At 33.7% G+C, this 16796-nt stretch overlaps 1 protein-coding gene across 1 annotated transcript in view; it reads left to right on the top strand.

Annotated features, from left to right (window-relative positions):
* The window catches only part of LOC111043857 (serine/threonine-protein phosphatase 2A 56 kDa regulatory subunit epsilon isoform), a 110356-nt gene that overhangs the window by 77804 nt on the left and 15756 nt on the right, over positions 1–16796 (top strand). Inside the window, exons 2-4 of the mRNA XM_039427106.1 lie at positions 8293–8489; positions 14491–14592; positions 16209–16301. Coding sequence (XP_039283040.1) covers positions 8293–8489; positions 14491–14592; positions 16209–16301 — 392 coding nt within the window. The remainder of the gene's footprint in view (positions 1–8292; positions 8490–14490; positions 14593–16208; positions 16302–16796) is intronic.

Consider the following 16796-nt stretch of genomic DNA (forward strand, 5'->3'; position numbering starts at 1 on the left):
GCTATTCCAGCCTACTGTCATAATATTATACAATGCAGCAGAGTGGCCAATTGTAATTAATTAGAAAGGGCCAAACAAAAACACGGAAAGGCAGTAAACAGTTGGCATTAATCAAGGTAGCGTGGCACTTCCTACGGTGGCGTTTCCTACGAACTCATCAAGCGTGGCGTTTCCTACGAACCAAAATTCGATTGTGGCGTTTCGTTCTTCTACGAAGAACTGCTACCTTTGTTTGTTTGTTTGTTTTTAAAGCTTCCCAGAGACTCTAATCAGAGTATAGGAATTGTCAAAAATTTATAATACATACAGTATTACAAAAAAAAGAAGAAAAAAATCACACAAAGGAACCCTCTCTACACACAAACTCTTCTGTGGTATAGAATACTCCAAGCATCAAAAAACTTTTTAATTCCTTCTCAAAAACATTGACATCTTCACAATTTTTCAAGTGAGTAGGAAGCTTTCTAATAAATTTAAGGCCCATATATGTAGGTTTTTTCTCAAAAAGAGCTGTTCTGTGATACCTGTACTCCACATGTATTTGTTACTGTAATCTGCTCAATAATGTTGCGTTTCCTACCAACCAAAATTCGATCGTGGCGTTTCGTTCTTCTACGAAGAACTGCTACGTGTACTCCACTTGTATCTGTTAACTTGTCACTGTTATTTGTATGGAGCAGATTGATGGACTCTCATGTAGTGACACTTCTTACAAAGTAACATAGGGTGGTTTAGCTGCGTACTTGAGCGCCGCGAATACGCGCATTTTACTTTTCATCAGCTGATTATATCTCTATTTGTTTATAAACAGTAAGGTACAAATATAATAAGCGCAGCATCAGCTGATGAAAAGTGAAATACGCCTAACAGATATTCCAAGACGCAAGTAACCGTAACAGATACAAGTTGAGTACTAACAGGTAGCAGTTCTTTGTAGGAAACGCCACGATAGAATTTTGGTTAGTAGGAAACGCCACAATTTATGTGTTCGTAGGAAACGCCACCGTAGGAAGTGCCACATAGCATTAATCAAGATACCAGTTACCGACCTGCGTCTATTCTCTGTTGACATGAATTGTGTGGCGATTATCGCCACTGCCGCCTATATCTGCACCCAAGACGGCTTTACTGCGCTGATAATAGTTCCCAGGCAATTGATTCGGCTAAAAATAGGTCCTATCTGTGAATAGTTGCCATGTCTAGCACACAACTTATGAATGGATCTGATTATAGCTGATGAAATAATATTATTTATGGAATGAGTTATTAGGTGTGCAGAAAATTGAATTGAGCCTCAATTGCACTTCTACTACACCATAAACAGAGTCTATTTTGTATTAGTGCATGTTTGTCCTTCATTGAAATGAAGTTCATCCTACAGTTATGATTGAAATGGGGTAATAATAGAGATGCTAAAATATTCATTTTTAAATTGTTTCACTTGTATTATGTGTTAAGAGAGCAATTATGGGATATTATCCTTGTGCTCTCATATGTATCTCAAATAAATAAAAAAATAAGTAATATTTTGGTTTAATATAATATGCTAGTATTTTTTTGCTTTTATAAGACCCTTTTCTATAAGGCTAGGCCCACACCAGTTAGTCAAGACAAGACTAGTCACGATTAGTCACAATACTTCACATAGTTGCTTATGAAGCAACACACACTGATTAGGCATTGCAATTAGACATATCGTCATAAGCAACTATGTGAATTATTGTGACTAAACGTGTCTTGTCTTGTCTTGACTAACTGGTGTGTGCCTAGCCTAAGACTTTCAATAGATGGGCCTATTGTATTCAAGCTCAAAATAAATGTTTATAGTTTTTCTGTATAATATTCCTAGATACATGAGAACTAACTCCCCTTACTAACCTACCTAACCTAACCTTAGTTATGATATTTTTGTCTTTTTCATTGAGGAATTAATCGACAAAATCCCTCTATTCAGTGTACAGCGAAATAAATAGCTTTCCTTTATTGGTAGCTGATTCCAGAATAGAAGTTATTGAAACTGATACAGATACTAAATATATTACCACAGACAAGACAGTGATATTTCTGATATAGAAGCTATTAAAGCTCGCTCCTTATATTATTATTTTGCTGTCACGGGACCACTAGCACACTACAGCAACTCTGCTGTTCAACATCGTAGAAAGGAATTCGAGTGACAACGCTTTGGATCTTGCTCTCGCTTTCAGCAGCTCTATTGATACTCTACTCGTTTTGCTCGCACAAAAGCACCTACAGTACACACCTCCTGCCTTCTATAAGTATGACATTCTCTCACTTTCATACAACCTGGTGCATTCCTTCGTTCAAAAATAGTCATACTCACTGTAGGACTCCTGTATTTCTCGGTTCTGTATATGTATTCAGGTATTTCACGTCTGAGGGAATTCTAAACTGCCTGGTTCAATAACTCTGTTCAGTAGTGATTCTTCCATTCATATTTTCCAATTCATGATAGAAACAGACATGAATGAATGAAGTTTTATTCTCAATAAGCTTAATACAAAAATTTGGTGTGGCGCACTCACACAACTTTCCTTGCCGTTATGAAAATTGATCACCTGACGCTAGTGTTCTCGCGCATCTCAAGTCTACTATTCAAAGATTTGAGCCAGCTGGTGACAGGGCAATAACGCTGGAGACACACATGAGGTCTGATATCTCTTCATAGTGAATGATTTTTTCGTTTCAATTGTATCTGAAGCCTGATAATTGGGAATCTATCTGCATTGATGGGGCGAAGCTTCTGAAATTTTTACAGCTATGGGACTTGTAGCAGTTGATAGAGCTTATCGATGACTATTTTAGGTATGAATTTGATCAAAATCGTTGGAGCCGTTTCCGAGGAAATCACGAAAAACCCTGTTTTTGACAACATTCTCGCCATTTTAGCCGCCATCTTGAATTGCATTTGATCGAAATTGTTCGTGTCGGATCCTTATAGTGAAAGGACCTTAAGTTCCAAATTTCAAGTCATTCCGTTAATTGGGAAATGAGATATCGTGTACACAGACGCACATACACACACACACACACACACACACACCACACACACACACACACACACACACACACACACACACACATACATACATACATACATACATACATACATACATACATACAGACCAATACCCAAAAACCACTTTTTTGGACTCTTTTGGACTTTTTTAGAAATTGGGGTACCTTAATTTTTTTCGGAAAGCAATACTTTCCTTACCTATGGTAATAGGGCAAGGAAAGTAAAAAAATGTAAAATACATATATGTTCTTATTATAAGTATTATATAAATACTTATATGTTCACTTGACTATTGCGTATGGATTGGTGGTTTATACACTTTGACTGTTCTGTTGTACTGCATGGAATTGAGTATTCATAAGAATGAGTTGTCTTATACTCCCTCCTGGAGTCTCCAAGACGAAATCTTATGCATATCATAAACAAGTTTATAATATACAGAACTGCATAGTAACGAATCACAAACCAAATTTAATATTACTTATTGAGAAAAATACAATCCAGCACGTGAGATGCAACTTACGGTCCGCTGGAGGGAGTCTAAAGGTGCGTACAGATATACGCGCCGCGAACATGAGCAATTCACTTTTAATCAGCTGATGCCAAGCTTTTTATATGTGTATCTTACCGTTTCTTTAAAAATATAGATATTATCAGCTGATTAAAAGTGAATTGCTCTTGTTCGCGGCGCGTATATCTGTACGAACCTTAACACACTATTTTACTAAAGCAATAGAATGGACTGAAAAAAGAGAAAAGGAAAAAGAGATGAAAATAAGATCCTCATTAATTGATTGGGATTTTCTTAAGATTGCGTTGACTATTATAAAATTTGTGTTGTACCTTTCAATATTCAGAAAAATGGAAAATTGAATATTAAAATGAAGTGTAAATTATCTAATATTCAAATGATTTAGTGATACTAGTTATAGGAATTAATATCGGGGGACCGAGCTTTGCTGGAGTGTAAAAGCATAGAAAATTTGTAACGAAAGATTGAATTTATAGTTTATATTTATTTATTCATTTTCTCAGTCGTACAATTATTTTTACAGTTATAAAAATAACTGGAAGGAGGCACCACAGGCTTATGTCCAAAACTGTCCCTTTTCAAATTTATACTACAGTCCAAATCAAAATTTAGGTTAAGCTACTATCACTCATGAAAATAACAATTTATTCACACTTCAAAAAACAAACACAACATCAATTACAAATAGATATACTATGAATTCTATTTAGAATGATATACTATGTTTGTTACAATATTTGTTAATATACTATCCTACTATTCTACACTAACAGCATCTAGTTACTATTTTGGACTTTCTGAAGTAAACATGTTTTCTAAAAAAAGAGAAATAAACGAAAATAAGTTTTTCTTGCTGAATTTTTCTTCTCGTGAGATTAGCTGAATGATCCCACACATGCACTCGTTCACTCTCAATTCCATTACGGTATCGACAGACGACAAAATTTCCAGTTGTTTTTCCAAGGACGTATTTATCCTTTCAATGTCCTTCAGCGAGTTATCCCAGGGTTGAGACCTAGTGCAATTGAATCTTCATATCATAAACCTACTTTGTTCCAAATTTCGTGAGAATCGTTAGAGCCGTTTTCAAGATTCGGTCACATACAGATATATAAACATCTAAACAGAAATTGTTCGTTTAATAGTATAGGATTATCATTATTATTATTCCAACATGCCACCTGTCATTTGAGTGATACTGAAAATACACTATGTGACGATTGAGAATAAATAAATAAATTAATAAGCAGGATGGAGTTAATTTCACTCGCCAACGCGTATTGTTGCCTGGAGGTTTGCGATCTCAACCGTTTTAGACCGACCAAATATGGTCAACGTGCAACAATTATTTATTATTCAGCACTTAGATTCTATCAATTTCGCGTTAATAGACTACTATAGTGAGGTCCACGTTAAAATGGCAGTATTTGATCAACATTGGTGTTTCTATCCTTGTCTATCATTCAACAATGCAGATGACGCTATCCTGTTCTACATATTCAACGTTGCTTGATCGTTTTTCAACAGTGTATGAATATAATAAATTAACAAAACAATTCATATAAATTATGAACATTCATTATTTAATTATTGAGAAATATATTTTCTTGACTAATGAAATATAATTAATTATTTTAAAGAAGAATGAACAGTTAATATTGAATCAGATATACCGGTATCAGCTATCATCTATAGAAGGCAGTGAATCGGCACCGATGTTCCTCTATCTTTCTCCACTGTCACTATAACGTGGACCTCACTATAGGAGATGAGTGCATCTCAGTAGCCTTATAAGGAAGCAATCGCTTCGTGAGAACTACACTAATTAATGATGCAGTGAGTAGTCGACTGTAGGTGTAGTATATATTTCCAAATAAATAGTTGCTTCAATAAATAATCAGTTTAATTGTTGTTGCAGTCTCTTCTTACCTTATCCAGATGTGCTAGGTACTAACTATTATGCATTTTTACTTTCCTCGCCCTATTACCATAGGTAAGGAAAGTATTGCTTTCCGAAAAAAGTACCTCGATTTCCAAATTTCTATAAATTTCAAGGTCCCCTGAGTCCAAAATGTGGTTTTTGGGTATTGGTGTGTGGGTGTGGGTGTGTGTGTATATGTGTGTCTGTGTACACGATATCTCATCTCCTAATTCAACGGAATGACTTGAAATTTGGAACTTGAGATCCTTACAGTATAAGGATCCGACACGATCAAATGCAATTCGAGATGGCGGCTAAAATGGCGAAAATGTTGTCAAAAACAGGGTTTTTCTCGAAAACGGCTCCAACGATCTTGATCATATATCTAAAATAGTCATTGATAAGCTCTATCAACTGCCACAAGTCCCATATCTGTAAAAATTTCAGGAGCTCCACCCCATCTATACAAAGTTTGATTTTAGATTCCCAATTATCAGGCTTCAGATACAATTTAAACAAAAAAATTCAATTGGAAAAGATTGAGAATGAAAATCTCTACAATTAATTTTCAGTAACATTTTCACCTAAAATTGAAAATAAGCTTAAAATTCGAGAAAATGTGATTATTGCAAACTGTTGACAGCTGTTGATTCTATTAAATCATTCACTACTAGTAGGTAACCCGTGCTTCGCAAGGGTCTATTTTTAAACTGCAAAATGAAAACTTGCCGTAATAAAAAATTCGAAATTTGAAAATAGGCCATCCTCGGTTAATGAAGAATCTATATATGCAAAATTTCAAATTAATCAGTTGAGTATATTTCAGACGTGATGATGCGTCAAACATAATTCCCTATTCCCTACGTGTATAAGCCAGTTCTTTCCTTTATTATAGTATAGAAAACTGAAGAATGCATAATACTTGAAAACCTCACAGAATCATATTGATTTTTTCAATACATCAATTAATTTTAGTTCGATTAGGATCCTCCTCAATTTGAATCAGGCAGCCAATTCCCAATTCCAAACAAAATACCTAAAATACTCGTTTCACTGGGAATTCATTCTGATAGTACATTATAACTGAATAATATAAGTTTATTACTTATTTTATTGTAATCTATTCATGTTTTTCTTATTAAATTCAATTATAGGCCTACAGCATGAAGACTATGTCCAATTCATTTGTACTGGTGGCAAAATTTTACATTAAAAATAATTATTTGATAGAATCCAAGTTCAATAGTAATGAAAACGAATTCCTTCAAAAAATAATTGATAATAATACGTTTCGAGGGAAAAAATTAAGAACAAAAAAAAAATTGGGAAGCATCGGGGATTCGAACCGAGGAACTATCGCTCCGTAAGCAAGCGTTTTACCGCTGCGCTACATAGCCGTTCTTATATGGTAGTCTTATAACACCATTATAACCAGCTCATAAAAAAACACACTTTGGGCTATGGAACTTCATGTAGCCTACGGTAGCATAGATGAATTTGAACATTAATTCTGAAAAATCTAGAAGGAGAATTGAAGTTTGGGCTTCCAGGTGCACGAGATTGATATTTTTAGAATCTATGTTCAAAATTTGGAGATTTAAATAATTCCCGTTTGTCCGGTATGCAATCCCCAAGTTGACATGTTTTGATGCGAACAAACGAACACACGAACAAACACAACCCTACTCTCTCTGATTATATAGATGAAGAGATAACTCATGTGTCTCCAACGTTATTGTCCTGTCACCAGCTGGCTCAGATCTTTAAATAGTAGACTTGAGATGCGCGTGAACACTAGCGTCAGGTGATCGATTTTAATAACGGCAAGGAAAGTTGTGCGAATGCGCCACTCCAGATTTTTAACTTATTAACTTTAAAGTACATCCAGTTGCATATTTTTTCAATTCCAATATTATATTTTGGATGCTGCTTCCATTGGTAATAATCCGAATTTCCTTTTCTCAAGAATAAGACCACATGCTTTTTTGTTGCGATTATTTGCAATTTTTTTGGGACATTTCATGTTATTCTTTGTTTCTGTATTTCTCTTAATTCAATATCATATTCTCATGAAGATTATATTTGCAGTGTTATTTTCATTGAACCAATTAGAATCTATGCTTTCATTTTTTGAATTATTTGAAATACTATTTTATTTGTTTATAAACTCAAACTTCGTTCCGTCATAAATCTGTGGTCGATTATCGAAAAGAGATTTGACTTTTGGATTCAAGGTGATACAAACTACAAATGGAAAAACGAGATGGAAACAGTGGGCAGTCAATTCAATGTAGAATGTATAAAAACAACGTGAAAATACAAGAAGCGTATAAGTCATGACAAGTAAGAAATAGACTTTTAGATCAATTAGATTTTCACTTATAGACTTTTGAGGTTATGAAAACTTGAATCCAATCAAACCTCACATCTAGCTTTCAAAATCGTCCATGCAACTCAAAATTAAAAAATTGAATTCGATGAAACTTCTTCTTCTTCTTCTTTCTTGCATTTTTCCCATTATTTGGGGTCGGCTCTCCTGGATCTTAGTCGCCAGTGATTGCGATCTTGGGTCGTCTCTGGCGTTAGTTGCAATTGTCTCATATCCCTAAGCACTAGTGAATTCAACGAAACTTGACCAATGTAAACGCCCCTTCACTAATAAGAATCCTTGTTACTTTGCTAAGATCATATTTTGCAATGTTTCCATTTATTTTTTCCTCCTGAATAGAATTCATCTTTTGTATTGTTTTCAATTTGATGAAATAGATTTTAATTTGAAATGTGGTGTTGTGTTGACAGATGTGCCAACCTGTGAGCAGGAGGACCTGTTCATCAGGAAGCTGCGCCAATGCTGTGTGTCGTTCGACTTCATGGACCCGATGGCCGACCTGAAGGGCAAGGAGATGAAACGCAGTACACTCAACGAGTTGGTCGAACACGTCACCAACGGCCGCGGTGTCCTCACCGAGCCCGTCTATCCGGAGGTTATCAAAATGGTCAGTCACCATTCACAATGTCACAGTCTTGCACAAAAGCCGGTTGAATTTTAACCGTGATTCATTTCACGAGGAGCAATCAGAGAAGTTTTCTTAATTTTAAACTTTAAAAAATAGAAACTCAGGAAGTGAAAGTGCAAATTTTTAGTGAGAAAACATGAAGAACCCAATATACAGAGTGTTTACTGTCACAAAGTAAAATTGTGACGAGAAAATAATTAATAAAATAATTAACTTTTCTAAATTCTAAATTCCTAGTTTATAAATATTTTGGACTCAAAATTGGACAAAAATCATGAAGTGTGTAAACATAACCTATTTTTGGACAATTTCTATCTAAATTTGGGAAAGGAACAGTTTTGGGCTTTAAGCCTGTTGTACCTTTCACAATCATTCAAAGTTGAGAATTATATTGTATGCATCAATGTATAAATAAATATCTTGAATAATATAATTGGAAGACGCTCAGCTATCAGCAAAGCTGGCTGAACGTGGAGATGAAGATGGTACCGATGGCGCACCATCTTTCGCGCCTCCCTACCAATACTCTAGGGCATTGTTCCTGGGTAAAAAACATATCTAAATTGTCCGGAAGTCTTCAGTTACTCACACAGCAGCCATTTTGCTTTTTTCACTTATTATTTTTTTGCTAAATAATGGTTGAACATACGAAATTGAAACTTTGCACAATCATTTATCACAAGACAAAGCTGCAAAAAATTGATATATTTTTAAATTCATGAAACAAAATGGGCGGCCATTTGAAATTTAGTTTATAAAATAACTCAGAAACCGTTGGTTTTACAGGAAAATTGCAAGAATAACTTTTTTCAGTAAATTTAATTACCTATCGATTGGTACCTGGCTTCCCAAGATTGGACCAATATTGACTGAGATATGACAGCTTTAGTGATAAGACACCATTGGGGGTTAGTTGCAGTGCATGCTAAGGCATGCGCCTAAAGTCTGCCACAACAATGCAACAGTCTCCGTCAGCTTTGCATGTCATTTGTAAGCTATTTTAGATTATTTCAAACAATAATGTTGTTTTATTCACTAAAAAATATCACTAAAGCTGCTATATCTTAGTTAATATTGGACCAATCTTAAGAAGTCGCGCACCAATCGAAAGGTAATTAAATTTACTAAAAATAGTTATTTCTGTATTTTTTTTGTAGAACCAACGGTTTATGAGTTATTTAAGAAACTAAATTTCAAATGGCCGCCATTTTGTTTTATGAATTTGAATAATTATCATAATTTTTTTGTCGTTTTTTCTCGTTGTGATAAACGTTAGTGCAACGTTTCAATTTCGTATGTTCAACCATTATTTAGCAAAAAAATAATAAGTGAAAAAAGCAAAATGGCCGCTGTGTGAGTAACTGAAGACTTCCGGACAATTTAAATATGATATCTAGTTATGTTTCTTACCCAGGAACAATGCCCTAGAGAATTAGTAGGGATTCGTAAACACTCTGTATAACCTATAAACTTGAGTGTTGATAGGAAATGACATTGGGTAATACGGCGAGGCAGAACATCCAAAAGGATCTCTCTGCCAATAAAAGCCATATGAATAAATAAATAAATAAAGAGAAGCCGTCTTATCAAAAAGGTCTTCTCTGATTGTTTCTCGTGGAGATAATCACGATTAAAATTTATCCGGCTTTTGTGCAACCGGCATTTACTTTAAAAAGTGAGATTCTTATTGTAAGGTTAGCACCTGATGTAACAAGATTTCAGTTGTCAAAAACCAGCCCCGTTAGGCCACTTCAGTACATCCAGTTTTCAGTACGTCAAGTTCTTGTTAGAGTCAAGTGGATATAGAAAAAGGTATCTGCATTCTCCTATAGTGAGGTCCACGTTATAATGGCAGTGGAGAAAGATAGAACAACGTTGCCGATCGTCTGTCTTGTGATGCAGACGGTAGCTGATGCAGGTTTATTGGTGTTATATTAATAATATTATTTTATTAAGAAAGAAATTATATTTTTCAATAATTTATTGTCTATAGACGGTAGCTAATGCAGGTTTATTGGTGTAATATTAATAATTTTATTTTATTAAGTAAGAAATTATATTTTTCAATAATTCAATTATGAATTTTCATAATTAAGATGAAATATTCTGTTAATCAATTATTAATATTCTTAATTGTTAAAAGACGATCTGGCAACAGAGCAAAGCGAGAAAGAGATAGGGCTATTGCTCTGTTGAATGATAGACAAGGATAGCAATACCATTGCTAATCAAACACTGCCATTATAACGTGCACCTCCTCACTATAGTCTGTTTTTATTATTCCAAAACCGGTGCAATCAGTTGAGCTATCTGCTTTGTCTAATGACAGACAAGGATAGCAAACCAATATTAATCAGATGCTGACTCTATAATGTAAATCTCACCATAGAGAAACAAATAATACTATAGTGAGGTCCACGTTATAATGGCAGTGGATAAAGATAGGAGAACAGCGTTGTCGATTCTCTGCCTTAATCAATTATATTTCTGCATGGTCAAAAACTGATTTGACATCGTTGCGGAGCTAGAAAAGGATAGTACCACCGGCTTTGCCGAATGATAGACAAGGATAGCAGCATCAAAGTTGAACAACTACTGTCATTATAACGTGGACCTCACTATTGAACAGATATTCCCTTATCTCTGACCTCAGATAGCTGCACTAAGGCAGGATTATAACCGAGATGCATTGTTAAGTTGAGAGTGTATTGCTTGCTAATGATTAACACTGCTTGATCTGCGAGAGAGCTTTGTAAAATCCATTACTGTAATGAATGATACCCTCGTCACAAAAATATCTATGAATGAAGCAAATCAAATCAAATCAAAATTTATTGCCATAAAAAACAAAATACAATTTTGTTAAAAATTCTTAACAAGTGATTATTATGAATAAGAATACTTTTTTTTTCTTTAACAAAAGGATATTCGCCATGGCACCACCAGCAAAAGTAAAACTTGCTCGCTGGTGGGAGTCATTATTCTAACCCTAATAATATAGTTATTGATTTAGTTGATCTAAATTATACAAATGAAACAAATCGGACTAGAAAAAAAAATTAATAAATAAATGAAATAAGAAAGAAGGAGAATATGAATGAGAGAAAAATACAAGAGAATGAAGAGATTAAGATGATTATGTACTTGCTAGGCTATTCAATGAGAATGTCAATTCAAATGAAACTCAATTCATGAAAAAAATTCATACAAATCCATTCGTTTAGACTATTCCTTTTATGATGTGTCAGTTAAAGAGGCGGTAGTAAATTGATGAACTTTGTGCTAATGTGCATAAGCTGTCTACACAACAAACTTAGACTACTATGAAAAATTTTGAATTTCCTTGTACTATTTGGTCTGAGTGAGTATGTCGGCCGATCAGCCTCTTCAAAGTTATCTTTATAATTATTTATGTATTTTATTAATATTTTCAGATATATTTGTCTTAAGGTCATAACCTGGAAATCCCTGAAGACTTGCTGGGTGGGATAGTCTCTGGGTTTGCGGAGTATGGTTTTAATTACAGCCTTTTGTGTTATAAATAGATAGATTTAAATGCGACAAGATTAATGATGAGGTCCATGAAGGGTGGCAAAATTGAGATTGCCAAAGATTTTAGTTTGAAGAGGTTCGAGAAAAATTATCAGACATTAGCTAGGTATAATGAGCTCACTCATTTGAAATAATTAACTAATTATTTTAGAAGATGGTGCTCGATTATTTTGAGGCGGAATTCTTCTCCCCATTTGGTAATGATGGGCGTTCAACGAACGACAATAGAGGAGCGTTTCCAGCTTCCGCTATGATTGACAAAATTAATTGTTATTTTTTCCTCACAATGTTATCAGTGTCGTCTGAAGAGTTTGCTGAACATTAATACTGTATATTCCAGTTTCTGGGGAAGACTAGAATGCTTAGTAGTGTATTATGTAGTCAAAGGGATATCAGAGTAAACTAAAAACTAACAAATTCGAATCAGACAAATTTTTATTACTGGTACAGATATTTAGATATGTCTATGGGCCGGTTTCCGAGCTCGGGATTTAGCTGAGTCCTAGACTTTAAACAGCTGGAGTCAGAAAATTGGCTTTACAAAACGGGGCGTAGTCGCACCTTTTTATAACAGTACTTGTAGTTTTTGTTTTCTAATTTCCATAATTGGAAACGTTTTTCCTTGACGAAATTAGACATACCTAAATAATTCAAAATAGCTGAAACTTTACACTATTTTCTCTTTATTTTATGTTTTGTTCAATTTTCTAGTTTTTCGAAATTTAATTCAAACGTGACTATGACAATGACTGCGACTACGCCCCGTTTTGGAAAACTAATTTTCTGACTCCAGCTGTTTAAAGTCTAGGACTTGGCAAAATCCCGAGCTCGGAAACCGGCCCAATGTATGTCACATGTAATGTCATAATTATGATAGGCTAATAAAAACAAACACCATAATTATTCACTAACATATTCTTCAAACACAATTTCAGCATCGATTAAATTCAACAATGGAAATGCAGGAAAAATCAATAAATTTCTAAGATTTCAGAATAAATAATGTAAATGATTTTCATGACTTCAGTATTTATAGATGATCATCTCAAGTGAATCTATCATCCTTGAACACATTAAATAGCAACATTCAAATCACTAATTTTTATCTTATTAAATATATTTATTATATTATATTTATTCAACAATTATAAAAATACATAATCATAAAATAATTGGGATTGATGAACCAGGCTTATAGCCTTTACTATTCCATTCCCGAATTTTGATTGAAAACTAATCCAATAAGGTTATGTTTTTCATCACTTTCAAACACAGACATTTTTGGTCCCAAAATATTAGAAGAAATTGTGAATTGAGAATGTTAATATAGAACATACTAATACAGACTGACAATTTTGGAAAAAGGACCATATTATTCGGGACTCAAGCTCTTAAATTGTCTACCTGAAGGAATAAGGTTATGTGGTAGTCATAGGCTATTCTTGTTTTCAATTACTAATATACTTGTAAAAGTGTGTCACACTATACTACGGAGCGAAGTTGCAGTGCCTTTACACTTTGAGTTGATACAAATGTATATGAATCGCTAACCGCAGAAAGCCAACATGTCCAGTTTTCATAATTTTACAGGAGAGACAAAAAACTTGATAAATCCTAAACCTGCAGTAAACGATATATTCAAAACGTCGCTATTACAATGCTTTCAGTTGGACATGTTTCCTTTCTACAGTAAACGATGTATCTTACATAAAATAGTTGATTTATTGAAAACAATTTTTTTGAAAAAGTTGACATGTTTCCTTTCTGCTGTTAGCGATTCATATACACTTTGCATAGAAAAAATGTTCATGACATGTTACATGCCACTTGAGTTGTGCTCAGATTCGTGACTTCACGTAACAAATAACATATTACTCCAAACAATCCCTTCTAGTAATAACTTTAAAAGAAAAAATATTGAATAAACTTTGAAAAATTTGAGCTTTAATAACGACACCAATTCATTCACTCAGTTCTGCTTCATTCTTGTTAAGGTTGGGTCTATTTATGTGTAATAATGAGGTTTGCGCATGATCAGAATAAAAGCGGAACGTTACGGTATCATAACATTATTTCAAAAGGCGTTGTTGTTGTTGTTGGGAAACTTTAGCCCTTAATTCTAGTTGAGGCTCAAGCTAATTCTGCGCCTCAGAGTGGTGCTACAAAGTTTGATTGTTTTGAGGAAAAGCGGTCTCATTTCGAAAGTTTTAAGACGCTTTCGTCGAGGTGGATAAATCAAGTGCGCCTTGAATATGAAATCAGCTCGCTTGACAAACATCTTTGAAGTCCAGTCTGTTTTCATAAATAAACAATTACCTGCACAGCGTTTATCTGCATGCACTCTTTGTGAAATTGTGTAAAGTTATTTATTATATTTATTATATTATTTTATTTATATTATATTATATTATATATGTATTTATTTCAGATCTCAGCCAACTTATTCCGGACACTGCCTCCTAGTGAGAACCCTGATTTTGACCCCGAAGAAGATGATCCTACATTAGAAGCCTCGTGGCCGCACTTGACTGTAAGTACTTACTCACTTAATTACTTGCATACTTGCATTCTATATAAATTTGGGAAAGGAACAGTTTTGGCCTTTAAGCCTGTTCTTCCTTTTCCTATCATTCATAATGGAGAATGATAATTGTATCTATCAATGTATAAATAAATAAATAAACTGTTGCTTACCTTAAGGTGCTTACAGATATACGCGCCGCGAACATGAATTCACTTTTAATCAGCTGACTATGTATTTTTACAGAAACGGTAATATACCGAACATGAGCAATGAGCGAACATGAGCAATTCACTTTTAATCAGCTGACTATATCTGTATTTTTACAGAAACGGTAATATACAGATATAAAAAGCTTGGCATCAGCTGATTAAAAGTGAATTGCTCCTGTTCGCGGCGCGTAAATCTGTACGCACCTTTATACTGTCAAGCTCAGTAATAATTTTGCTGAATTCAAGGATTTTTTCAGAATCTTAAAACTTTTTTGATTATTTTCACTTTTTGAGAAGTTGAGTAGTTGAGAAGTTGATATTGTGGTAATTATTCATATTGAATGAAAAAGACTAAGAAATAGTAAAAAAACCACAGATTTATTGATACTTAGAAAGACCGGTTTTGGTTATTACACCATTGTCAATCTCTGATAAACTCAGATTGTTTATCAGAGATTGACAATGGTGTAATAACCAAACCGGTCTTTCTAAGTATCAATAAATCTGTGGTTTTTTGACTATTTCTTAGTCTTTTCTATTCAATTTTTTGATTATTTCTTGGTCTACTTGAAGACTCTGAAAATTGGACTTGGATTCTTAGAAGTGAGAAATGTAAACTATCTTTTAGAAATGTTACAATTTATAAAGTTTGCGAGGTCAGTTTTGAGATGAGTCTGTTGCTATGTCCCATTCATATGAATAAAGACATATGAATGATTTTTGTAGTTGTATTAGTGTTGAATGAAAAAGACTAAGAAATTGTCAAAAAACTTAGAAAGTATCAAGAAGAGAAAGAAATTTTCTAAGTATCAATAAATCTGTGGTTTTTTGACAATTTCTTAGTTTTTTTTTCATTCAATATGAATAATTACTACCACAATATCAACTTCTCAACTACACAAAAAAATGAATAAGTAGAACTTGACCACATTGTTTGATTGCTCTCTTCAAAGTAGTCAAGCTGTGTCTGATGTTTAAAAACTCGTTTTGAAATTTCCAATAAATAGCTTTTAGTAGAAATTATCTTTCAAAAATCCAATTTTGAGTTACATGAGTTTGAACAGAAATAAAAGAGTAATTTTTGTGACGATAATTCACGTGGTTTCATTGATTCCACTTTGAAAACCAAGTGAACTTGCCAAGTAGTTGAATAAATTCAGATTGTAGACATTTAATTTCTTGATGCGTGGATTTTATGTTTGGATATTGTGTTTGACCACTGTGACATTGTATTTTGAATATTGCATATTTTATTTTATTTATATAATGAATTTTGTATGTGACCTGGCTTATGTACTGATATACTCTGGCTTAAATAAAGATCATTGAATCATTGTAGTAAGCTCGGCTTATGAAAGTAACTGGATTTCTGGTTAACCGTATTAATTTTATGTATTTTTCAATCTTTTACAGTTGGTATACGAATTGTTTCTCCGATTTCTTGAATCATCGGATTTCCAACCAGCGATTGGCAAAAAAGTTATAGACCAAAAATTTGTATTACAGGTGAGTTAATTATATTTTTACTTCTATTAGAAAATGTATTTTCTATGAACTTCACATTTGGATTCTAGATTCATTTGTTTCTATCTTTAAAATACTTTCTTTGGAACTAAATTCTAGTGATTGCTTTCAAAATACAATGAAATGCATAACAATATTGATTGAAGTGGAAAGTTTTTTATTTTATATTTAGCGTATGGCATTTTTGTCAAAATTAAGAAAATTCCACACTGTTATAAGTTCATGTCAAGGGTTAGTAAAGTCGTTAGCCTCACCAAGGTAGGCAGGTCTCTCACATTCAAATATGATGTGGTGCACTGTCTGCTCCATCGCCCCATAGTCACATATTGGGAGTCTGCAAGTCCCCATTTGAAAGTATAAACTCTAAAGTTTAATGAGGGAAGTATAAACTATTTGTAACATGTTTTGAATCTATCAATTCTTATGTATTTCAAATTTCATAGAATGTTCTATTTTGCTAAAAATTTATTGAATAAA

Source organism: Nilaparvata lugens, chromosome 4, assembly GCF_014356525.2.
Source record: "Nilaparvata lugens isolate BPH chromosome 4, ASM1435652v1, whole genome shotgun sequence".
NCBI classification, from domain to species: Eukaryota; Metazoa; Arthropoda; class Insecta; order Hemiptera; family Delphacidae; genus Nilaparvata; species Nilaparvata lugens.